Source organism: Aquarana catesbeiana, linkage group LG02 (assembly GCF_042186555.1).
Source record: "Aquarana catesbeiana isolate 2022-GZ linkage group LG02, ASM4218655v1, whole genome shotgun sequence".
In the NCBI taxonomy this organism is placed as follows: domain Eukaryota; kingdom Metazoa; phylum Chordata; class Amphibia; order Anura; family Ranidae; genus Aquarana; species Aquarana catesbeiana.
The window spans coordinates 667,905,451-667,932,273 of record NC_133325.1 but is presented as its reverse complement, the minus strand read 5'-3'; the positions used below and the strand labels follow the sequence as shown (position 1 = coordinate 667,932,273).

Genomic DNA, 26,823 nt, shown 5'->3' with positions numbered 1-26,823 from the left:
CAAGGTGTGTGAATACTTTTTCAAGGCACTGTATATGAGGTGCAACAGAAGAAAGTCCACTTCTATGATGCCGCATGTATGTTTTAAACGTTGTCAGGAGTGCCATAGATTGAGGGTGCCCCTGACAAACACCACCCCAGGGTGCCTCAAAACTCTGGTTAGGAAAGGCTGGTCATAACAGGTCTCAATCCAGTTATTATAAGATGCATGAGCCTCAGAAGTTTTAGGATAAATTTCTGTCTCCTCCCTTAATCTAACCAATCCTCCCTCATTTTTGTCTCTTATGCTCCCCCTTCCAGACACTGCAGCTCACAGTGGGAGGGTGACAGTAGCACAGTCAGTTCTGCCAATCCAGAAAGTGCTGGGTAGGTGTTGGCAGCTGCTGACTGATAAGCTTCAGGCTTGTAATGCTGATAGCCACTCCCATTGCAACATCTGCTCATCCTGCTGTAGTGCAAGCAGTCACAGTCCACATGAGGGACAACACTGCTGCACTGCTAATAAATTCACTCAGCATTGTCCATCATGTAGGCTGTGTGCCTCCATGATCAGAGTATTGGGTGGACTTCAACAGCAGATCAAAATATATTTGTGAGACTTTGCAGGAGGATCAAGGCTATCCATACACTCATAAAAAAATCTAAAATAATTTACGCATCTAATAGGATGCAGCCACTGCTTACCTGACAATTTTTCCCCAATTTTTATTCTAAGTTGGTCGAGCCAAGTGGTGTCAACAGGGCCATTCACTCCTCAAATTTAATCAGATTCAGTAGGAATCTGCCAAAATTTGAGGCGTGTATGATCAAATTAAGGCAAAAATATTTTTTAATGGATGCGCCATAGTTCCACTTTAAACATCTATTCTTTGCTTGTTGACATTGTAGATCTGTAGGTGCTTGGAATGCTGCATCCAAACATTTATTGATAACTTGTAGATAGTAGATAACTTAGACAAGAGTGCCTAGGTAAAGAATTTGAAGAGGGAGGGGGAGGACAAGTTGGGAAATTTCTTGGAACCCCCAGAGTCAAATGGATATTCAAGCCTCAATTGTTTAGTGCCTGCTACTTCGCTTTCCTTTATAAAGGTAACTGCTACTCTCAGGGTCTTGTCAAATTTAGTACAAGTACAAAAATGCCGGCAACTCCGGAAATCTTCTGTAATCTTTATTGCAATATGACCATGTAAAAGAAGTGATGGCTAGCGTGTTTCAGGCAAAAGCCTTGTTCACAGCAGTCACCATGAGAAAACACAACATATATATACAAAAAGAGTAAAAAGATAATGTAGTCCACTCCCACTAATTAGATGTCAGTAATTGGGATAAACAAGAGACACTGCTGCAGGTGTGCGGTTCTCAAGAAGTGGCAACTTACAAAACTTGTCATAACATAGATCACTGGGAAAGAAATAAGGATCTATATACAAGATAAAACAAGATAAATCAAAATAAACACAATGAAATAAAATGTATAATTAAAAAACATAAGAAAAGTGTATTTCCGTATACTAAAGACCCAACGGAGAAAAAGATCAACATCATAACGGAAGTTTATTCCCGATGGTACTCTGGGCTGGAAGTTAAAGATCCACCAGAATTCTCTTTCGAGAAGCTTACGATGTAGATCACCCCCACGGAGTGAGTTCTTAACCCTTTCCAGACCATAAAAGGCAAACACAGACATATTACCTGCATGAATATGCTTAAAGTGTTTGGACACATTGGATAGTCCTTTATCAGAGGGATATGATGCCCCATGATAATGTTCACTTATCTATGTCCTCAAAAGGTCTTGTAGTGCAGCCTACATATCCCATTGATACGGGAAGGTGATATCTAAAAAAATATATATATACTTTTGTGAGCATTGTGATACTAGAAGCATTTATAGACAACCTTCTTCTAGTGTGGGTAGACGTCCCTGCAGACATTGTGCCTTTTGTTACTTATATCAACAACTCCCTCAATCTAGAATTCAGCTTTGTCATCACAAAAATATACGTTTTTTAGATATCACCTTAGAGGGTTCCAGTATCAATGGGACCGCCCATACTCTGACTTACCGTAAGGAGTGTGCTGGCAATTCACTGTTATTGGCTACTAGCTGCCACCCGGCACACACAATACGGTCAGTCCCAGTAGGTGAGTGCATCAGGGCAAGGCGGAATTGCTCTAAAATAGAAAGTTTTTCTGAGGAATGCACTGTAGTGATTTCTAGACTCTTGGCACGTAAGTACAAGCAAAGAGATATTCATAAAGCTATATGTGTGGCCAGAGGTAGGGACAGATCTACCCTTATAAAGCATTCTCAATGTAGGAAAAATACAGTTAGAGAGGGTAATCCCATTACCTTTGTCACAACATATTCACAAGAATGTAACTTGATTTAAAAATGTACCTATTCTGTCAACGCATAAGGATCTAAAACCTATTATAGAAGCCGGATGTGGCATTCTTTCCCCCAGTCTGTACCAATCAGAAGTCCCAAGGGGCACATGGTTGCGTACCAGAGGATCTTATGCCTATGGCACTAATACCTTTTGTTTCTGTCACAAACATTCTAAAAAATCAAAAGCAGTCAGGTTTGTTCCATTGGTAAGGATTTCACAATACAGGATTACATTAACTGTGGAACCAGTAATGTGGTCTATTCAGTGGAGTACACGTCCTGTAATTTACAATATGTAGGCTGCACTACAAGACCTTTGAGGACATGGATAAGTGAACATTATCATAGGGCATCATATCCCTCTGATAAGGGACTATTCAATGCGTCCAAACACTATAAACATATTCATGCAGGTAATACGTCTACGTTTGCCTTCTGTGGTCTGGAAAGGGTTAAAATGGTTGTAAACCCAGATTAAAAAAACAAAAATCCCTGCAAGACAAAGGCATAATGAGCTAGTATGCATTGCATACTAGCTCATTATGAAATGCTTACCTTAGATCAAAGCTGTTGCAGCAGTCCCCGTACACCACTGTGACCGGTGACATGTCTTCCGGACTCGCACTGTGATTGGCCGGAGCCGCGATGATGTCACTCCCGCACATGCAAGCAGGAGCCACCGGTCATGGCACAAGCCCTTAAGAAATGGCACGATCGAGCCTGTTTCTTCAGTGCACATGTGCCGATGACGTCAGCACAAGCGTATAAGGTAAATGTGTCCTAAAACGTGCTACTGATATATTTACAGGTTAAAAAAAAAGAAAGGATTTTGGGACTTTGTGTGAGGTGAATATGTGCGTCCAAAGAATCAGTCAATTTTTGCAAAAACAAGTTTGAGGTAATTTATTGTGCACCTCCTGGGCATTTTCCCGCCTTTTTCCATCAAGTTGAGGTAATTTCCTGTGCGCCTCCTGGGCACTTTCCCGCCTTTTTCCATCAGGTTGAGGTCACTTCCTGTGCGCCTCCTGGGCATTTTCCTGCCTTTTTCCACCAGGTCTTCTGTGCAGGTGCGGGTTGGCGCAGTGAGGCGTCTTTGGCGCATGCTCAGTTGGCACAGATTTCCTCTTCCCCATTGGTGCATGCGTAGTAAGCCCTGGACTCTTACAGTGACCCCAAAGAGGGATGGCTGACGCCCACTGCAGCTGGAGACGCTAACATCTTTTTCTCCTAGCGGGCTCTTACCTCAGCTCCCTGGATTGACATAATTGACAGCTTTCAGTTTCCGCACTCAGGTGGTCCAATTAGGACGAGTGGTTACCCTCCCTCTCTGATCATTATATAGACCTTTTTAATCAACATATATTGAAATTGATTTATATATTTTTTGTAGACCTTGGTGCACCTGCTCCTGAAGAGTGTTTTATACACGAAACACGTTGGACCTATGCCATGCACCTACTTTTTTATAGAAGGAAAACTTTTACATACAGAGACCAACAGACTATGTGCAGTCACAAGTGTTTTGTACTTATGTATGATCATTGTTTTATTTCAGATTATGGGTTGCTTCATTGCTACCAATGTGTTCCAATACTGTTTGTCCATCATGATATTGTTAAACCCATTCACCTGGGCATATACTATGATACTATGTCAACGCTTTTTATATACTGTAGGGGATCAGAGGGATGAAAAGCTGGCTCAGAGACAGTCCAGTAAAATATAAGTGGCTTTATTCAGCAAGAATGGCAAAAACAAACAAAAGACAAGACAGGCTTGTCTTGTCACACAGTTATGCACACAGGTACAGCTCACAGGCTTACAGGTAATAGTTCATGGCTCCCATTAGTGCTACAGTCTTATGTTGTTAAGCTCATCCAACAGATACACATTCCAGCAATGAACCTTTTCACACAGTGTGCTGCTGTGTCTCTCAATCCTACTCAAACAGCTCCCCCCTGACACTTTCAGCCCAGCTGACAATAAGCAGGTCTGAAGGGGAAGTACCTGCCCTCTTCGATTAACCCCTTCTTAACCCTGCCCCAGGCTGATTCTCTACAATACATAAATAATAAAAATAAATAATAAATAAATGTTTTTGCAAAAATTGACTGATCATTTGGCCGCGCATACTTAACTCACGCAAAGTCCCAAAACCCTTCCTTTTTTTACCTATACACAGGGATGGAGATGTGCATACTTGCATGTCTCATTCAAAGTCCCAACCTCTCTCCATTTAAATGAAGGCGATATTTACTTTACCTACAGGTAAGCCTTATTATAGGCTTACCTGTAGGTACAAGTGGTGTAACAGGGTTTACAACTACTTTAAGAACTCACCCCATGGGGGCTATCTATGAATGAGAAGTCTGGTGGATCTTTAACCTCCAGACCAGAGTACCATCAGGAATGAACTGCCGTTATGATGTTGATCTTTTTCTCTGTTACGTCTTTAGTATACTGTGATATACTTTTCTTGTGTTTTAAAATTATTGTGTTTATTTATTTTGATTAATTTTGTTTTTCTATATAGATCCTTATTTCTTTCCCAGTGAGCTATGTTATGACAAGTTTTGTAAGTTACCACTTTATCCCAATTACTGACATCTAATTAGTGGGAGTGGACTACATTATCTTTTGTATATATATGTTGTTTTTTCTCATGGTGACTGTGCTGTGAACAAGGTTTTTGCCAAAACGCGCTAGCAGTCACTTCTTTTACATGGTCATGTTGCAATAAAGATTACAGAAGATTTCCAGAGTTGCCCGCATTTTAGTTCTTGTGTTTGGGCTTTTGCTGTTGGATGCAAGGAGGACATCCGCGCCTGAGCACCTGGAGTAGGTGTGTATTGTTCCTATTATCCTACATGTGGTTTCACAGTTCAGAGTGGTGCTTTCTCTGCATGCAGTATCTTGTCAAATTTAGTGCAGCAGTTGTACACCGATGTCTCCCCCACAATAAGCAAAACCTATTCTATTGTGCTCAAAGCTGTGTGCATGAGATAGGTGTCTGACAGTAACCAATGAATTAAGTAAAATCTTACTATTGTATAGTTATAGTCTAACGCAAAAACATTAATAGTCTATAAAGAATTATCAAATGATGAGAACTCCTGTATGCAAGCAAACAGAGAAAGCCTCCTAAGGTGCGATATTGGACAAGACAGTAAAGTGGTGATTATAGCCCATCCACCACAGATACTCAAGCCTCTCACCTCCCAGACTCGACCTATAACAGGTCACACAGCTTTTGACCCACACCTGGGGTGCCGTTCGCATACGATCCAGCCGAAGGTCTCCCCAAACATAAGGACAAAAAAAGGACAATCTAGTGCTCTCCGTTTTGAAGGTTTAATTCACGATAAAAAAATGGGAAATCTACTTACAAACATAACACTCCAGCCGAGTGCAGGCAAACAAGCGTGTTACAAAATTACTGGTTTCCAACCAGGAAGATGGCCGCGGGTGACGTCAGACGTCAGGGGGGAGGAGTCACGTCTGTTTGGGGAGACCTTCGGCTGGATCGTATGTGAACGGTACCCCACATGTGTATCAAAAGCCGTGTGACCTGTTATAGGTCGAGTCCGGGAGGTGAGAGGCTTGAGTATCTGTGGTGGATGGGCTATAATCACCGCTTTACTGTCTTGACCAATATTGCACCTTAGGAGGCTTTCTCTGCTTGCATACAGGAGTTCTCATCACTGGATAATTCTATATGGACTATTAATATTATTGTGCTGCACTATAATTTGTTTTTTTATCTGTCAAGGCATTCTGGATTATCCTTGAGTGTCAGGTAGCAATTCTATATGTATTTCAAGTATATTAGTAATTTATCTGCGCTGAATATTTGTCGTTTGTATATGTAGATCTGTGATTAGTTGGAGAATAGTCAAATGTGGATCTTATTATATCAGATGAAAGATATGTCTGTGCCAGGAGGATGGCTAAACTCCTCTGTGCCCCTGTAAAATGTTGTTTAACTCCAAACACATCTCCAAGAACACCTTTTATATACACAAGAATACAAGAAGCATTGTAAAGCCTCTCCTAGCTAATAAACATGTTTAGTCTTCTATTGGTGCAGTAAAGGGAACAGAAACATTTTTTTTATCAGGGACAAAGCTTGGCATCTGGGAATCCAGGAGCTAGTGGGTTATTCCATGGCTGCTGCTGAGAACTGTCCTACCAAATAAAATGAAATGGACGTTTACGATTGCCCCATCTAATATACACACACATTTATAAATTCAAATGACTAATACAATTGTTTGCCTTCGTAAGCCCTTTCTTCAGTCCTCTTACCTCTGGATCATACACCAAAGGACTGTAGCATCGGCTAAGTTGGGCTTCTGGTACACGATCCCCTTTGGCACTTTTCTTCATCCTTTTTTTTTTTCTTTTTGTTCCAGATCCATTACACTGGCTATCAGCTTGACTGTAAATAAAAACAAATGCTTTCAGCCTGTACAGAGTACTACTGAGACAAAGTGCATAGTGCAGAATATTTTGAGAAACAAGGATGATCAGACCGAACATCTGTCAGTAAATAGAAAAAAAGGAATGGGAGGAGGATCCACAAAAGAATCCTCTAATGGTGGACGACAATCATCCGGTACCTCATCCTATAATACAGTAACACAGAACACCCCCTAGTAAACTAAAGGACTTTAATTGTACCAAATGGGTACAATTTCAAAAAGTTTATTATACAAAATTTTAAATATAAAAGCACAGAACATAAACATGAATGATATCACAGACAAAAACACTAAAGGGAATGAGTGGCTCGCTGCGACTTCGACGCAGGTGCGTTTCACGGGTGATAACCCTCTTCTTCAGGAAGATATACTACAGACAAGCTCTTCAAAATACAAAGTCAAAAACAAAGTAAAAAATTAAGATGGTCATCCTACAATAGGTTGTTGATTACACTCCGGCCCAGAGGGGTAGTCCACAAGGCTTTATTACGAATGTCAAAGTCCCATTAAAGGTTTACAGTAGGCAAATATATGTTGTCTCACAATGGTGGTTCAATGACCAATATGCTCTGATGAATCCAAAGCCAGAGGGTTAAAGGGATCCGGTGAGGAGTGGCAATGGGAGGACACACGTGTCGCTGCCTCCGTTCAGGTCAGGCCGTTCGGAGGCAGCGATACTCCTGACCCCTAAACTCTGCGTTACTTACTACTGACCCCTGGACTTTGTGTCACTATGGACTTCTGAACTCTGCATAATTTTCTGCTGACCCCTGAACCCTGCATTACTTACTACTGACCTCTGAACACTGCATCACGTACTAATGACCTCTACATCACTAATTACAAAGTTCAGGGGTCAGTACTGACACGGAGTACAGAGTGCAGTAATAAGTGACCATCTGTCCCACAGTCCAAATAGCATCTCCTTATTCCTGGACTCTTTACACTACTCGAGGTAGTAAAGCTAAGCCCCAACCAATCTCCATGCCAGCCTGACCCTATAGTCATTACTGACCCCTGAACTATGCATCACTTACTACTGACCCCTGAACTCTGCATCACTTACTCCTGAAATCTGTATCACTTACTTCTGTACTTTGCATCTCCCTTGGGGCCAAAGTTCACTGCACATATGTAGGATAAGCCACGGGTAAAGCTGCAGAAAGCTCTCAGACTGTGGACATGCAACAGGGGATGGTCAAAGAGCACATGCATACTAAAAGTGTTGGTCAGAGAGTGCAGATCAGGGCCAGCCTAGGGTGCACTGCTGCCTAGTGGGCTCGGCCGCGGCCCCCTGACTTCCCTGTTGGCCTGGCCGGGGAACACGAGGTAAAGGTGGTGGGCATGAGGTCGGCGGAGGAGGTGGCGAGCACAGCTGGGATAGCGGAGGCAGCCATGAGTTTGGAGGAGGCGGGCACAGCTGGGGAGGCGGGCATGAGGTCAGTGGAGGATCCGGGCACAGCTGGGGAGGCGGAGGAGGCGGGCACAGCTGGGGAGATGGAGACGTAGCTGCAGTCTGGTGAGTTCGCTCTCTGATCCTGTCACCTGCGTGGCCCTAGGCAATACTAATGGCACCCCCCCATGGGCGGGGGGAGTGTTAGTCTTGCCTAGGGTGCAAAATAGTTAAGCACCGGCCCTGGTACAGACATACTGCAGGAGATAGTTAGACACTGCAAATATGTTCTTGGAAATCAGGGACATGCTTCAGGAGACAATAACAGATTAGAGATTACATGAGACTGCTAAACTGCTGCTGTTAGAATGCTTTTGGAAGAAACATAATTTCTCCATGACAGAAGACTCTAAATTTTGTCTGATACATTTCTTTTTACAACACCAGATAGTCACACGTGACTCTGACTCTTTGTAGACTTCTTTTGAAAAAGATGTGCAAGAATTTATCGGGGGTGAACAGGTTTACAATTTATAGAGATGATAGCTATTACATAAGACAACTCGGAAACTGTCCTACATGACCTTTTGAAAAAGTAATTTGAACAAGGCCTTAGAGCAAGGGTAGGCAACCTGGGGCCCTCCAGCGGTTGTGGAACTACATTTCCCATGAGGCATTGCAAGGCTGACAGTTACAATTACTCCCAGAGGCATGATGGGACTTGTAGTTCTGCAACAGATTGCCTACCCCTGCCTTAGAGCTTTCCAAGTGGTACAGCCTGGTAGCTAATATATCTAAAGTGTAAGTTAATACTACTTTTAATAGAAGCAAATTATTATCTAATGCTTAGATGGTACCTGGTCCCCACTAAAATAGCTAAATTTAAACCAGGATTGGGAGTATCAGGTACCACATATTACGGTCCTGCCAGAAATTGTAGGAGGTTTTGAACTAGAGTTCATGAACTTATATATATTGACCTTGTTTAATCTCAAAAAAATCGGATGAGTTATTGCTAGGAAGCAAAACCTCTAACAATTCCAGAGGGCCAGGCAAATTACTGTTGTACTTTTTTCTATTTGCTAGAATTATAATAGCCAGATGTTGGCATAAGTCTGTTGTTCCCTGGGAATTGGATAAGAGCAAACTCAGTTGAATTGTGGTCAATGGTAGGTTGTCAAGCATTTTGAACAATTCAAAATCCAAATCTGAAAACATCTGAGACCAATGGATTGGATACATCCCGATCCCCCCCACCTGATGTGGAGTTTCCCTCGCATTTGTTCCTCTCTATTCCCTACCATTTTTTCCTCCTTACTCTTTTTTATTTTGCTCTTAAGAGTTTTTTTGTAGATGGTTTAAATACATTTACCACCATTGTAAGCAATTCAGAGAAGTTGCGTATGGATACAGTTGGAATATTGTTTTTTTTATATGTGTTGTTGAAGCAAACCTGTATGTTTTGTAGAGTGCCGATGACCATTTTCATGTGTATTCATGATCTTATAAAATTCAATAAAAATTGCAACAGAAATCATTGCTTTCACATTAGTGTCACATTTGTTTATTCTCTCAAAAAGACTCATTATAAAATATCAGTGGGGAAAAACATAGAATGGGATGGACAGCACAGAAAAAAAGATGAGAAGAATGGTATGAAAGAAATAAACCAAACCATTTAACTACTAAAACCCACTTTAAAGGGCTCCTGGGCTGCAGGTTGGGCACCAGAGATTTAGATGCTGGGTCCAGTTGGACTGTAAAGTAAGCTGAGCACAGGGTTTGTATCTCAGAAATGTCAGTTTTTTTAATGTTTTGCATTCCCTATGATTAAAAAAAAAAGACAATCTTGGCTTTGGGGATTTTTATATGCATAAAGTATATGATCAAGAAAAACCACGTTTTACTTTCTGTGATTTGCTGAAAAAAAGCACCTACATTTAAAGTGCTGTAACTTACACTCTTGAAAATGTTGTGTCTGTATCCAACATTACCGATATACTAACTGATGGAAAAAACTTTCTGGTTCAGACGTACTCAACATGCTAAGTAGGCACAGTGCCCACACACAGGAACATGTACTGAAACGTTTTCACTTCATTTCTGGCTATTAGAAGCATAGGGATACAATAAAAATATGTAACTTTAACCCAGGGCATGATGGGACTGTGACATCATAAGGGGCGGGGTCACCAGATGACATCACCCTTTGACCCCGCCCCATGCCTATATAAGTCGTTGCGCACCTCGCACATGGCATTACAGCGGGAGAGAGCGATGAGTCAACATCGGAAGAGAAGAGGGAAGAAGACAATGTAGAAGACCGGGTAACCGCTAGTGAAAGAGTGGGCAAAAGAGCAGAAGATAGCAGGGGATTCTGGCAGAAGACAAAGGAGAGCGCAGAGAAGAGGCCAGAGAGAGCAGAGAAGTCAGAAGAGACCCCCGAAGTCAGAAGCAACCCCCGAGGCTGCCTAATAAATCACTTAAAAAACCTGTGCAGTGTGTTTTTTTTATTCACATTTTCCCCAGGTGAATGGGTAGGGGTATGATGTACCCCATACTTATTCACAGAGGGTGGGGGCCTCAGGATCTGGGGGCCCCCTTATTACAGGGGGCCCCCAGATTCTGATAAGCCCCCCGCCCGCAGACCCCGACAACCAATGGCCAGGGTTGTTGGGAAGAGGCCCTTGTCCTCATCAACATGGGGACAAGGTGCTTTGGGGTGGGGGGTGCAGGGCCCCCCTGCCCCAAAGCACCAACCGCCCATGTTGAGGACATGTGGCTTGGTATGGTCCGGGTGGGGGGGGGGCGCTTGCTCCCCTCTTTCCTGACCTGCCGGGCTGCGTGCTCGGATAAGGGTCTGGTATGGATCTTGGGGGGGACCCCCACGCCATTTTTTTTTGCCGGCGTCTGACGTTTTTACAGCTCTAGCACTGGAGCCTCAGAACGCACTGGTCCTGGGGTTTTTTTGCAGCTTAAAAACAGCTATGCCATTTACAGCTCAAAAATGCCATGGTGGGCATGAGGCCATAGGTTAACATGGAGAGGTGTTTTTAAGCTGCAAAAAATGCTCAAAAAAGCGGCTGTAAAAACGTCCGTGGGCATGAGGCCTTACAGAAAACTTGGTTGTGCTTTTTGAGACCATAAGGTCTGATTCACATCAGCAGCTGCGCTGAAGCATGGAGATCTCGGCTTGTTGTTTCTTGTCTTTTTTTTTTTTTTTGGGAACCTTATTGAAATGTCACAAATGCTGTTTCATTAAGCTCTATTCATACCATGATGTTGGGATGCAGTGATTTCCACAGCAGCACTGCGCTGAAAGAAAAAATACTGCATGTAGTACTTTTTTCAGCCCACACCACTACAACATAGTGGTGTGATTTCACACCATAGGAAACTCTGCAAATTGCCTTGTCTTTGTCTTGGGACTGCACTGAGCAAACCTGCCTATTGTATCCCATTGCAAATGGTGGCAATGGGCCCTTAAGGACTCATGCACACAAGAGGTGCAAATAAGCTCTAGCATAAAAATCCCCATGATTTTCTGCTCCTAGGGAGCTGCAGATGATGTTTACAGCCGGCCACAGAGGTGTGTCTTTATGCGCTTGCATACACATTTAAACACCAATGCGTATATTACATTTGGGAAATATGTCACACATGCATGTGCGTGTAAATGTCAATACAAGGAAGCATCAGCGTTTACCTGAAGTCAAGTGTGTACAGCTGTTCACTTCTATGGTTGTCTGTATGTGCCACTTGTGCCTTCCCAAGAGCTGAAAACTGCTGACATTTTTGCACTGAAGGTCATTTGCACTTATCAGATGAATGAGCCCATAGGGCATGGGTCGATGGCTTTAATGGAAAAATGAAGTATTCCACTGACATCAGTTTAAGATGTTCCTCAGATCACTCAGAATTCACTGCAGGTGCAATTAACTGGCTTCAGGGTATTTTGCTTTCTCATAGATTTGTTTGGGAAAAGAAGCAGTTCTGAAGTGAACAAAATCTCATTGAAACAGGCCCTAAATTTGGTTATGTACTGTAATGTGTAATGTGACATTTTAACTACAAAACCACTTTCCTGTCGCATCATGGCAGCATACACGTTGGGTTGTGACTCCGCCTCCACAACCTGATAGGACCACATAGCTATAAATTAGAGAGTAGACACCTGTCCCAGTATTCTCTTATTTTTCCTCACCTGTCAGGACCGCATGGATCAGCACCCCCTTACCGCTTCGCCCCAGCCAGGTTCTAGCCTCTCCTGGGTGGAAGTCCTTCTTGTACAGCCTCTGAACGAGCTAAATGGAAGGAGCCCCACTCTGGTGATCTCAGGGGCACTCTCTCATCTCAATGCAACTGTTTGCCACGATAAAAACCTTAAACAGGCTTCAGGTGCAACAGCCCACAAAAGCCTTAAACAGGCTTGCTGGAGGATTGGCCAGGGAAGCTTCAGTATGGCCTCATGAAATAAGCCTTAAACAAGCTTAATTGTGTGCAGCGGTCCCCATCCCCCCTCTCCCCCCTCTCCTACCGTTTTTCTGCTCTCTGCTGGGCTCTGTTGTTCCATAGCTGCTGTGTGGGACCACCAAGCGTTCTCGGCGTCCTCGCGCATGCGCAGTACGGCTCTCTGGGCGCCTCTATGCCGTTTTCCAGCTTCCAAGATGGCGCCAGGTGTCTCACAGCGCTACTGCGCATGCGCGAGCGTCCGACGCTGATGGCGGCGAATTTAAAAACCCAGCACTAGCTGTATGTGCTGCTGCTGGTTGCTGCATGTCTACAGATCGCCTGTCATTGCAAAGGAGAAAGGAAAAACGCTCTGCAAAGGTGGGTGACCTTCTCCTATTCAGTTCTGTGTCAGGATCCCTGTTCTCTCTCTCTATATGGCTGCTTCTTTTTTTTCCCCTGCAGGTTTCCAGTCCGCTCACCATGGAGACCGCTGCCCCAGCAGATCACCGCCAGCCTACTAGGTAAGGGGGGGGAAGACAAGGGTAAGTAGTGAAGATTGAAAAAGAGAGCACTTCTAACGCTGCCTAAATTGGTCAGCCCTACCAGGTCCTCAAGAACGTCTGCGTCAAGACAAAGAGAGTCCTCACGCAGGAGAAGCCGCTCCAGACATAGACGGAGCCGCTCCTACCATAGAAGAAGCCGCTCAAGAGGAAGCCGCAGAAGAAGCCGCTCCAGGTCGCATTCCCGACATGGTCGATCCCGCCATAGAAGGTCGTCCTCACGCAGACACCGTTCCCCTGCACGCCATTCCCGTCCCGCCGGGAACGCATGCTGGATTTGCGGTGCACCGGCTCTTCCGAATAAATTGGTTTGTCAGAAATGCCTGGAGGAGGCCACAAGAGAGAGAGCCTCGGAAGTTGGGGACTCAGCCCCTCAGGCCTCGATATCAGATGTGGATTTCTCCACCACTACCTCTCCAGCCCAGGCCAGCACATCAAAGGAGCAAGACTCCCTGTCTGATAATGAGGGTCTGGAGGTGTCGGCCGGATTCGACTTCGGTCTGATAGAGCCGTTTGTTAAATCGGTTAAGGAGGCAATAGGATGGGAGGAACCCCAGGAAGTCCAGCCAAAGCAAAGAAAATATTTTCCTCAGCTTAAGAAGGAACCAGAAGCTTTTCCTTCATTGACGAACTGGAAGACTTAATCAAAGAGGAGTGGCAGAGACCGGAGAAAAAGTCTAGTCTGAATAACAGACTCCAGAAGCTATACCCACTCAAGGAGCCTAAAGTGAACCCTCTGGTGTCCCCTCCGGTAGTGGACGCATCCTTGATGCGCCTCGCCAGGCATGTTACCCTCCCGCTAGAAGATGCGGTAACGTTTAGAGACGTCCTCGACAGAAAGATCGACACGGATCTTAAGCGGGCTTACCTATCTGGAGGCGCCTGCAGGCCTGCAATAGCACTCGCGGCAGTAGGAAGGGCCATCTCGAGCTGGTCTTTAAGCACGGAGAAGCTGGTATCAGAGGGTGCAGACCAAGAGAAAATAGTGAAGGCATTACAAGAGTTAAGCTTGGCTGGTGATTTCGTGGCTGAAGCCTCGGTCGACACCATCAGGTCTGCATCAAAGTCTATGTTGGCCTCAGTGATGGCCAGAAGAGCTTTGTGGCTGAAGCCCTGGACGGCGGATCCAGCATCCAAGTCTAACTGGTGCCGTATTCCGTTCGACGGCGAGCACCTCTTCGGAACAAAATTAGACACAGCTATCTCCAAGGTAGCTGTTGGCAAGTCCGGGCTCATTCCCTCGGATAGGAGGCCTAATCAGAGACCTCCTCCCTTTAAGCGGAATCTCCCAGAAAGGTATAGGGACGCGAAAGCGTACAGACCAGGGAAGGAGTACCGAAGGAACTGGAAGAACCCTCAAACCTCTTTCATGAAGTTCCAGAAGCCGAAGACTCCCGCTTCCAGTGACCAGAAGCCTTTTTGAAGGTGCGCCCGTCCGGCCAGCGGTAGTGGGAGCAAGACTCTCCAGTTTCAAGCTGGTCTGGGCGGAGACCATACACGATACCTGGACCCTGGCCACTGTCAGTTTCGGCCACAGATGGTCCTTCAAGAATCGACCCCCAAGGGATCAATTCTGCCCAACCCGTATTCCCCCACCTGGGGAGAAAAGGTTGTCCCTTCTAAACTACGTCCAAGAACTTCTTCAAAAACGAGCGATAATAGAGGTTCCGCCAGCACAACGAGGCAGGGGATTCTATTCTCCACTATTCCTCGTCAAGAAGAAGTCAGGGGACTTTCGGCCGGTTCTAGACCTGAAGAACCTCAACAAGTCCATCAGAGTGGAGTCTTTCAGGATGGAAACTCTGCAGTCTATCCTCCAGGCCATAAATCTAGGAGACTGGATGCTCTCCATACATCTCCAGGATGCCTACCTGCACATACCAATGCACGTGGCATTCCAAAAATTCCTGCGATTCTCGGTGGGTCAGGGGCACTTCCAATTTCGAAGCCTCCCTTTCGGAATCTCTACAGCCCCCAGAACGTTTACGAAGGTTCTGCTTCCAGTGATAGCCTCTTTGAGGGAGAAGGGTCTAAGGGTCCACCATTACCTGGACGACATTCTCCTCCTCTCAGACAGCCAGGAATCACTCGTGCAACATCGCAAGGTCTTAGTTTCCACCCTAACGAGTCTGGGTTGGATAGTCAACTGGCAGAAGAGCAACATTCAGCCTACTCAAAGGATGGTCTTCCTGGGAGCCGAATTAGACACCCGAGCCAACACGGTGGAACTGCCAAGGGAGAAGTTGTCCCTAATAGTTCAGAAGGTGAAGAATGTCATTCCAGGGTCATGCCTACCAGCCAGAGCATACCTCAGCCTCTTGGGTTCTCTATCAGCAACCATTCCGATGGTCAGATGGGCACAATGGAATGCCAGACCCCTGCAAACCTCCTTCTTGCGCCAGTGGGACGGATGGTCCATGTCCCAGTTAATTCACATCTCAGAGGAAGCCAGGTTATCGCTACGGTGGTGGACTCACCCCGACAACCTCAGCAGATGCAAACAGATAGTCATCCTCCACCAGGTGGTGGTAACTTCGGACGCCAGTCTGGAGGGATGGGGGGCACATTATCTACATTAAGCAGCTCAGGGCCGCTGGCACTTCCAAACCAAGGATGTAGTATCAAACGTTCTAGAGATGAAGGCAGTATTCCGAGCCCTCTTAGCATTCAGTTCACTCCTGAGAGGGAAACAGGTCCTCATTTGAATGGACAACCGAGTGGCTGTAGCCTACATCAACAGGCAGGGGGGTACCAAGAGCATCTCCATGATGCGGGAGGTTGGTCCGATAATGCGTTGGGCTCAACTGAACTTGTGGAATCTGAGGGCGGCCTACATCCCGGGTGTCCAAAATCTCCTGGCGGATTCTTTCAGCAGAACATTCGTTTCCAACAACGAGTGGTGTCTAAGCCCACAAGCATTTGCCCTTATATGCCAGACATGGGGTCATCCAGACATAGACCTTGCAGCGACGCCAGGGAACAAGAAATGCCGGAGGTTTCTGTCAAGGAACCCCTTCCCCTCGGCGGAAGGAACAGATTGTCTCCAACACCCCTGGAACTTTCGCCTAGGCTACATTTTTCCACCGACGCCACTGATAGCCAGGTTCCTTCTGAGGCTCAAACACTCAGCGGCTCTAGTATTAGCTGTGATTCCCTTCTGGCCACGGAGGCCTTGGTTCACCACCCTCCTGCAGCTAAGCACAGCGGATCCACTTCCGCTCCCAGTGACAACGGATCTGCTAACCCAAGGTCAGCTCCTCCATCCGAACCCAGAGAAATTACACCTAGCGGCCTGGAGACTGAAAGGTCTAGGTTCCTAGTCCAGGGCTGCTCTCAACGGGTAGTCGATACTCTACTCCAAGCTAGGAAACTCTCCACAAACAAAACCTACGGGAGGATCTGGGGAAAGTTCTCTTCCTTCACCCAGGAACAAGGTTGGGACCCTTCTTCCCCATCAGCAGTTCAGGTGCTCGAATTCCTCCAGTCAGGTCTGGACAAAGGCCTTAGATCCAACACCCTAAAGGTTCAGGTGTCTGCCATCTCCGCTTTGACAGGGGTCAAGTGGGCCCTTAACCCTCTGGTGGTCCAATTTCAGAAAGCCTGCCTGAAGCTGAGGCCCCCTAGAAAGCCTTCGTTTCCAACATGGGACTTATCGACTGTCCTAGAGTCCTTATCCAGAGAGCCATTTTTCCCACTCGAAGACGTCTCCCTCTGGGACCTGACTCTGAAGGTATCGTTTCTTATTGCCATCACATCGACAAAGAGGGTATCGGAAATGCAAGCGCTATTGATCAAAGAACCATATCTGATGATCTACCCAGACAGGCTAACCCTGAAGCCTTCAGACAGATTCATCCCAAAGGTCTCCTCCTTGTTCCACTTTAACCAGGAGATTGACCTCCCGGCCTTGGTCACGGATCAGGGCGTTCCCCATCCTTTGGATGTCAAGGGCAACATTCTGCATTACCTCTCTGTAACCAAGCCTTTCAGAAAATGTGAAAACCTTCTAGTCATTCCACATGGGTTCAGGAAGGGCCAGGCAGCTTCTGCCCATACCATCACCTCATGGCTCGTGAAAGCCATCAAGAAGGCCTACTCCTTAAGCACCTCGCAAGTTCCAGAAGGTTTAAGGGCGCATTCCACCAGGGCAATGGCGACTTCATGGGCAGCTTACTGCAGAGTCTCAGCAGAAACCATTTGTAGAGCGGCCACTTGGTCTTCTAGAAACACCTTTGTTTCCCATTATAAAATAGACGCTGCATGTTTAGCAGCAGTGGAATTCGGGAGGGCCGTTATACAGGCCAATTCTTCTGTTTCTTGTCAATAAATTTATTTTGCATTCCCACCCAGTTTGGCGAGTTACTCCCCAACGTGTATGCTGCCATGATGCGACAGGAAAACGGAAAATTGTATACTCACCTTTCCGTAATTTTCCTTTCCTGTCGCATCTTCATGGCAGCATACAATCACCCACCCTCTGAGGTGACATGTGTATATATTTACAGAGAATACTGGGACAGGTGTCTACTCTCTAATTTATAGCTATGTGGTCCTATCAGGTTGTGGAGGCGGAGTCACAACCCAACGTGTATGCTGCCATGAAGATGCGACAGGAAAGGAAAATTACGGAAAGGTGAGTATACAATTTTCCGTTTTCCTAAGCCTAAGTTTAAAAAAAAAAAAATCAGCACAAGGAACATGGCTTACTACTAGCATGATGTGTCCCTTCTATGAATTAAGCATAATATCTGAATGGAGGAGGCGCACCTTTCATTCACCTACTCATTCTCCATGCATTGATCATGTCTCATTCAAAGAAGCAATAGTATAGCTTCTATGAATGCAGGAGCTGAGCAGAAAGGGTAGGCATATTCTGGGCACTTTTGATGAGAGCTTGTCATAGCTCCCCCAGTTCTATTAACTAGAAAATTATGGTAGCAGTGCTGGGAATTAGGAGGAAGATTTCTACTGAACCAGGAGACAGCAGCACAAGGGACACACATCACAATCATAGTAATGTCCCTTGTGCTGTTTTGTTTTCTTTACTAAACTTAGGCTTTATTATGGGTTTACCTAACACTCAAAAGTAATAATTAAGTTAGTCATATAGCTAGGAGGCACAGTTTAGTCATTACAGAACTAGCTGAAATGTTCTTGCCATACCTTTTTGACACAGAGCTGCCAGTGAATGCATTTGATTTGTTTCCGGGAGCCATTTTATTTCCTGGAATAAATGCAACAATTTAGGTTATTGTAGCTGGTTTTTACTTTGCTACTTTACCTACAATCCTAAGGCTCTGTTCACACTGCTGCGATGGCAAAGTCGTACAACTTCCTTATGACTTGGATGTGATGTAGGAGCCTGTACAAGGGCTGAAATCACACCCAAGTCGAACCAAAGTAGTGCAGGAACCTTTTCTAATGTTGGAGCGACTTGTGTAGCATCAGTTAAAGTGATTTTAAAGGCTTTTTTTTTTTTTTTTAAATAACAAACATGTTATACTTACCTCCTTTGTGTGGTTGGTTTTGCACAGAGCAGCCCTCTTCCTCCTCTTCTCGGGTCCTTCTTTGCTGCTCCTGGCCCCTCCCTCCTTTGAGTACCCCTCAGCCAGCAGCTTGCTACAGGGGTCACCCAAGCTGAGCCAGAGCTCTGTGTATTTATTCAGACATGGAGCCCCGACCTGGCCCGCCCCCTCTCTACCCCGACTGGCTGACTGACTTTGACAGCCACGGGAGCCAATAGTGCCGTTGCTCTGTCTCAGCCAATTGGGAGGAGTGTACTGGATGGCTGAGGGGATCGTGGGCAATGCTGGAGAGAGAAGATTTCAGAGAAATAACAGAAACTTTGTTTGCCAATACCGGCATTTCCCTGTACGACTGCGTGGCAGAATGGCGAATCGGCGCATGCGGGTACGCGATTTAGCAGACCGCGTCACGGCGCAATGATACACATAGACGTGCGAGTCAGCGGGCCGCGAAACGGCGTAAGCACGTACGCATCTTAGCCACACACGTGAGTTCCCCTGGCGGCCCTATAAAAGGCAGCCAAGCTCTCTGGCTTATTGCTGGTTTGTCATTTCAGCTCTTGTGTTCCTGTGCCTTTGTTCTGCTATTGACTCCTGCCTATTGTGACCCGGATTGCCTTGACCACCCTTGAACTTCTCCTGCACCTTGACCCCGGCTTGCTTAACGGATTCCTCTTCTGTCTGCTCCAGTGCTTGACCTCCGGCTTCTCTTTAAAGACTTCGCTACTGCCTGCTCCAGTGTTTGACCCCGGCCTGTCTTGGGCTCTCCCATTTGATTGATTCCTGTGTATGACCTTGGCTTGTTTAAATGGACTTCCTTCCTACTGGCTTGCTGTGTTTGACCCCCTGGCTTCTCTACATACTTTTTTCCAGTTGTCTACTTCAGGACCAAGGTGTTGGAGCCCCAGTCTGCTTCCTCTGCTGATCACCGTCCGGGTGTACCCCGCACAGACTTACTACCAGAGGGAAGTTCAACACGCAAGCTCCTACTAGTGCCTGGCGACCCATGCCTCTGTGTGCCCGATACCCTCTGTGCCACCTCCAGGGGTATAGCGCACTCAGCTGCAAGGGGAGCCGCTCTCAGCATCTCGTACCCTGACAGAAAGAGCTCAGGTAGGTAATTGGGGAGGCTGCTACACACACACACACGGAAGGATTTTTATCTTAATGCATAAAGGTAAACCTTCTGCCTTTACAACTCCTTTAAGATGGCTCTCATAAGGAAACATTGAATTTGACATGCCATCCGATTTGTGGTCTCACAAGTCGGATCCCACGTCGCAGCAGTGTGAACCGAGCTTAAGATAGAGGTAGAAAATAAAAAAAACACTTTAGGATGACTATGATTTACGTTTATAATACAAACTAATATATGGATATTCAGACCTAGACACAATTTTGCCCATCCATCCTTAAGGCTGGTGGTTCTTACTTGAGAACGCAGCGGCTCACAGCAGGAGTCCGCTGCGTCTCCATTCACCATATCAAAGTCAAAAATCTGTTAAAGCGGTTGTATACCCGCACAAAAAAAAAAGAAAAAAAGAAAAACCTGTGAGACAAAGGCATAATGAGCTAGTATGCACCGCATACTAGCTCATTATGAAATACTTACCTTAGAACGAGACGTCGACAGCTGATCCCGGACAGCGCCGAGGAAGCAGGAGCCGCAATGTCATCACTCCCACACATGCGCGGGAGACTTCTTTCAGGCAGGGTCTGGCAGCATCTGCCAGACCTTCAGCGGGACCTTTACAGCGCATGCGCCGCTGACGTCAGCAGCTGCATGCAAAGTGAATATCTCCTAAACCGTACAGGTTTAGGAGATATTCATTTTACCTACAGGGAAGCCTTATTATAGGCTTACCTGTAGGTAAAAATATAAAAAACGGGTATACAACCACTTTAAGATCTGTTATATTTATAAACCTAGTTCTCTTTTTTGAATGCATCCTCTGTGTAAAATGTCTGTCTTGTTAAGCAGCAGCCAATCCTATTAAAAGCTTGCATCGGATTGGCTGCTGGTGTGATACACACTTGTTCTCATAAAACACAGATTAAATAAAATATTTTACCTAATATCTAGTTTGTACCTCCTCGTATATTGGATTCTTACGATTTCATACTGGTTTTAGGTTTTTAACAATCAGGAATACAACACATTATCCTACAACACATAATCCTATTCTAATTACATCAATTATTATATGTAAAAATCTTGGAAATACATTATTGTATGGTTTATATTATACTTACCTCAGAAGACAAGCTTTGTTTGCTAGATTTACATAGAAAAGATGTGTCTGTAGCTAAGCCACTCTCTGCTTCCCTTTATAGAAGTACAATGCCGCCAGCAGGCTTCATATAAACACAATGGTTGCCCTAACTACCAGTTTAGGTGAGGTAGGAGGTAACTAAACCAACTGTCCCTGTCCTCTACAACTGAGAGTAACCAGCCTGCAACTTGGTGACAAAAACAATTTCTTTTACAAATATTTTATTGATGGAAAGGTCACAACAGATTAGTGCAATAGTGCAATGGATACATCGAACATATGATGAAGAGGAGAATCCCAATAACGGGACACTATATACATGGTATAATGTTCATTGATACAATACGGGAATAAAAGATAAAAAGGAGAAAAAAAAAAGGCTAAATATTAGCAGTACATCAAAATAAAAGACCATCAATGTCCCGGAGCATGCTGTATAGAAGGCAAAAAGCTCAAGAGCTCTAATCAACACAAGAAAAAAAAAAAAAGGGGGGGGGGGTACATACATTCAGAAATTAACTGCAGAGCGATCATGTGGAACAGAGAAAGATAATGTTTGATTTACTTTGTGTGATCTCTTTGTTTTAGGTGTCCTGCTTCACTGTAAATCACTAAATCGACTCCATGAAATCAGGAGTCTCAGAAAAAAGTACACAGAAAAAAGAAGAGAATGGGTATACTACAGGGCATACGGGGAGGACCTACAGGAAAAAGAAGAAACGAAGGAGGGAGGAAAGAAGGGGGGGAAGTGTCCGTCAGGTGGGGGATGCATCCAGAGGCCACTAGATTGAGAGAAGTTGAGTATTGAACCTGGAGGGTTGATTGTTTTCTATCCATGGCTGCCAAACATGGAGAAATTTGTCATGGGTGTCAGAGGTGAGGGATGTCAGCTTCTCGCTAATCATTATATCATTCATGCGGTTTTTAACTGCCTCAAAACTGAGTACAGGGGTTTTCCATGCCCTCGCAATGGTTAACTTAGTGGCGTTAAAAAGGTGCTGAGCGGGGGGGCGTGACCGGAAGCCGCTCTGGATGGCAGCCTAATCCTCCTGCTCTCTCCCAGCCCGTGATATTATAGCGCATAGGGGACGCTTCGCTGATCGCACATGGGCAGATCCAGGACCACTAGATCCACAGCAGCCAGGGGATCATCTTTACCCCCGCCGGGAACTTCCACGGACCTCCGGTCCTACTTTCCGCCGACGGACATGCCTCCCACCGGACCAGCCAAGATGGCGCCGGACACATCCGCGGCCTACACGCGCGGCTCCGCTCGGATCCCCCCATCGCCTCACTCATCATACAGGCAGCTCACGGACCGTGAATCAGCCCAGACGGGCAGCGCAGCTGAGCCTCCTTTGTCAGGAATGGTGAGTCCTAACCCCGAACCCACCATCCATGAGGCAGTGCCACAGGCCGCACAGGGCGCCATGATGGACCTCCCCCCGCAGCAATATACACAATGCTCAGAGGCATATCCTCGCCTACTGAGAACAGCATCGGATCCCTGCATGCAGAGCATAGAGCCATACTCACCGACCCCATCAGACTTCTCTGCGGACTTTCCAGCTCTACCAAACCCCATGTACCCAGTCACCCGAATCCCACCAGAGCCCGCACTGAGCCCAGCACCCTCCAGTCACAGGGACTCTGACTCACCACCCTTAAAAACGCAAAAATTAACCTCCTCATGGGCTAACAGCTCACCCACAGAAAAGACAGTACCACAGACCACTTATGCTAAAAAAGTGGGTACACCAGACCCCCACCCCCAGTGGTTGGATAAAACACGGGCCCCCCCGCACGCTCAAGCTCCATTTTGGAGCGAATCGTGGGATCCCCCATCCAGATCTGCACAGCAGCTCACAGACCCCCTACCACCACGTACAACCTCAGAGCAGGATCACCCGGTACCAGCTCACACCCAATCGGTACCCCCACAATGGCAAACGTATTTACAAGCGATCCCCACTAAAGAAGACTTCAGACAGCTGATAGAAGACGTAAAGTCCACATGTCGCTCAGAAATACAAGTACTTCAGTCAGGCCTTAAACACTTAGCAGACAGAGTGGAGATGGCTGAGGAAGAGATCCAAGAAACTAAACTGGCAGTACACAGAACCCAACTCCAAGGAGCAGACCACCACACTATGTTAAGAGAAATGCAGCGGCATGTAGAGGACCTAGATAATAGGGGACGAAGAAACAACACACGAGTGAGGGGGATACCAGAAGTCGAAGGTCCAGAGGACATTCAACATACACTACAAGACGTGTTCAATAATCTTCTAGGTGAACCCATTACCAACTTTATAGAAATGGATAGGGCCCATAGAGCCCTGCGCCCCAAGGGCTCCACCTCACAACCGAGGGACATTATCTGCAGGATTAATTCATACCCCCTGAAGGAGGACATCATGAGGCAAGCCCGACTAGCCCGCAAAGTAACCTATAAAGATGCCCATGTACAACTATATCCAGATCTTTCATGGATCACATTGCAAAAATGAAGGCTCCTCCAACCACTGCTGCGTATATTGCAAGACGAAAACATCAACTATCGTTGGGGATTCCCCTTCAGCCTTACAGCCAAAACCCAAGGCAAATCTGCTGTCTTAAGATACCCGGAGGACATAGAAACCTTTTGTGAAACCATCGGAATCTCCGTCCCTCGACTCCCAGACTGGGATCTGGTCACCACCCCGCCTGCACCGCCCACAATATGGCAGAAGGTGCCTTCTTCCAACCGATCCCGGAACAGAGAAGCACCCCGCAAGAACACCAAGCAAAAGAATGGATGACTCCAGTGAAAGTCTTCGCACTTTAAATCATCTATTGATGAACAGTTTTTTCCCGCCCGGTCCCGCGGGTGATCTAGCCCTGGACAATGTAGCAAATTTAGTCCCCCCTTATATGCGCCCTAGTCTTATACTTTAGTCTACAACATGGGCATGTCTCAGTAGAGACTCGAGAGAATAGGAATTCCCACTCCTAGTCACCCCTCTCCTGGTTAAATGTTAGCAATGTTAGCTGTTCTGCAGTTCATGTTATATATGACCAATTTTGGGCCCCAGTGCATCCGACCGACGGGCCCCTCGGGACCTTTGTTGGGAGGATCCCTGGAATCCCACATCGACCTAGGCCCTTTAGCCTCTCAAGGTCGAGACATGTTAACTATACGAGTCTATAAATGTTTCGCATGTACTAATTACCTTTTCTTCTTCTCACCCTCTTTCTTCTCTTTTCTTCTCCCACCCACCCTTCCACTACCATATGACGTACTCCACAATCAGTGGAGCCTGAATGGTGCTCCTCTCGAGGAATGCGTATCGTCGACCCACAACCTCCGAAACTTCTCCTCCACATCAGGTAAGGCATACCCCCTCACTCATTCGGTATCATGGCCAAGATCTTATCACTAAACGTACACGGCCTAAACTCCAATAAAAAAAGACGCTTGGCGTTGAAAGAATTTAAACAATCAGGGGCAGACATCGTTTTGGTCCAAAAAAAACACTTTGACAAAGGGGGTTCATTTACATTCGCCTCTAAACAATATTCCCAAATATACCACTCCTCAGGTTTGCACAAAAGAGCAGGGGTTGCAATCCTCATTAAGAACGGGGCCCCCTTCACCTGCACAACTCAGTACAGTGATCCGCACGGCCACTTTGTTATCCTACAGGGACACTGGCAACAACAAGCAATCACCCTTTGCGCCCTATATGCCCCCAACGTTAAACAACACAACTTTCTGTCTAAAGTACTCACTCGCCTCTTTAAACTCGAGCACGGGATGCTGGTGATAGGGGGCGACTTTAACCTACTCCACTCCACACTAATGGATCGCCAGGTGGTGAGCCCCAGGGCGACAACAGCTCGAGCCCTCCGAGACTCGAGGCTTTTTCGTAAACTCACTAGAAGATATGCTCTCTTTGACGCCTGGAGGGCTCTCCACCCTGGCGATAGACAATACACGTTTTACTCGGCCCCCCACCAGACACATTCACGTATCGATTATTTTTTTGTAAATAACCACACGCTTAGAAACACACGAGAGGCACAGATACTTCCGATTTCGTGGTCTGACCACGCGCCTATTTTAATCAAGCTGGCAATAGGATCCCCCAACTGTAGACCTTATAATTGGAAATTAAATACATACCTTCTTCAGCATCCCCCATCGCAAATGGAACTTGTCACCACCCTGAAACACTATTTCACAGAAAATAACACTCCTGACGTATCCACTCCCATACTCTGGGAAGCCCAGAAGGCAGTACTTAGAGGCAGGTGTATAGCATTGTCATCTGCCATGAAAAAAGATGCCCAAATCACCAAAATTCAAACTGAAAAAGAACTTAGAACATTAGAAATTCAACTGCAAAAAGCTCCTACACTATCCCTTCTCAAGAAAATCATACACTTGAGATCTATTCTGAGTGATCTGGCAATGGGACGAGTGGAATAAGCTATCATTAGGCTCAGACAAAAGTACTACGACAAGGGCAACAAAGCTCATTCCCTACTAGCGAGAAAATTACGAGACAATGCACACATGACCACGCCACACCAGATTAAAAATAAACAAGGCTCCCTGATGTCCCACCCCAAAGACATTGTCAATACTTTTGCAGATTACTATCAGGAACTCTACAATAATCCTAACATACCTAGTAAACCCCTATCCCCCGACCTACACCAACATATGCAGCAGTACCTAGCACAGAGTGGAGTCCCACAAATACAAACAGCGGATCTAGCAACTTTAAACATGCCGATTACCGAAGAAGAAATAGAACAGACCATTAAAACCCTCCCATCACACAAAGCCCCAGGTCCGGATGGACTGCCTTATGAATACTATAAGGCCTTTCTTCCTATCCTACTACCCCATATGTGCAAACTTTTTAATGCCTTCTATCGACATTCTCCCATCCCCCCTGATATGCAGCGATCATTTATTACTGTGATCCCTAAACCAGATAAGGATCCCACCCTATGCGCCAACTACAGACCCATCGCCTTACTGAATTCGGACCTAAAAATTTTTACAAAGCTGTTATCAATCCGCTTGAACATGATCCTCCCATCCCTTATCCATAAGGATCAAGTGGGCTTTGTCCCCCTTAGGCAAGCAGGAGATAACACCAGGAAGGTGATTGACCTGATAGACGTGGCAAATAGAGAGAAATCAGAATCCTTGCTGCTTAGTTTAGATGCCGAAAAGGCCTTTGACCGCCTTGGGTGGCCTTTCTTATTTGCAACACTACAGCATGCGGGGTTCCAAGGACCCTTTATGAGAGCCATACAACACCTATATTTCAAGCCCTCTGCTCAGGTCAGGACACCCTTTGCCATCTCAACTACCTTCCCGATAACCAACGGCACTCCACAGGGATGCCCACTATCACCGTTACTATTCGCACTATGCGTCGAACCACTGGCGGCTTCCATCCGAGGCAACCAAAATATACGGGGAATCTCAGTCAGGGGTCGGGAGTACAAGATCTCGCTGTTCGCTGACGACGAGATCCGCACTTTGACCCAGCCCAGAATCTCTCTCCCAAACCTACATGCAGAACTTAATCGTTATGGAGCCCTCTCAGGCTATAAAATTAACACATCTAAGTCAGAAGCCCTCCCAATCAATATCTCGGACGAAGAAACAGCACACTTAAAGACCAATTTTAGCTACCACTGGAAAGATACCTCCTTGAAATATTTAGGAGTACATATCACCCCAAA

At 45.9% G+C, this 26,823-nt stretch overlaps 1 protein-coding gene across 2 annotated transcripts in view; it reads right to left on the bottom strand.

Annotated features, from left to right (window-relative positions):
• The window catches only part of LOC141128974 (uncharacterized), an 82,478-nt gene extending 61,285 nt beyond the window's left edge, over window positions 1-21,193 (bottom strand). Inside the window, exons 1-3 of one of the 2 annotated variants that reach the window (XM_073616647.1) lie at window positions 21,056-21,193; window positions 18,441-18,501; window positions 6,697-6,829 (exon numbers count right to left, since the gene is read on the bottom strand). In XM_073616647.1, coding sequence (XP_073472748.1) covers window positions 6,697-6,829; window positions 18,441-18,493 — 186 coding nt within the window. In that variant the 5' untranslated portion in view covers window positions 18,494-18,501; window positions 21,056-21,193. Of the gene's footprint in view, window positions 1-6,696; window positions 6,830-18,440; window positions 18,502-21,055 lie in introns of those variants that run through there. The other variant, XM_073616648.1, reaches the window with a different exon arrangement.
• Between the last annotated feature and the right edge of the window lie 5,630 nt (window positions 21,194-26,823).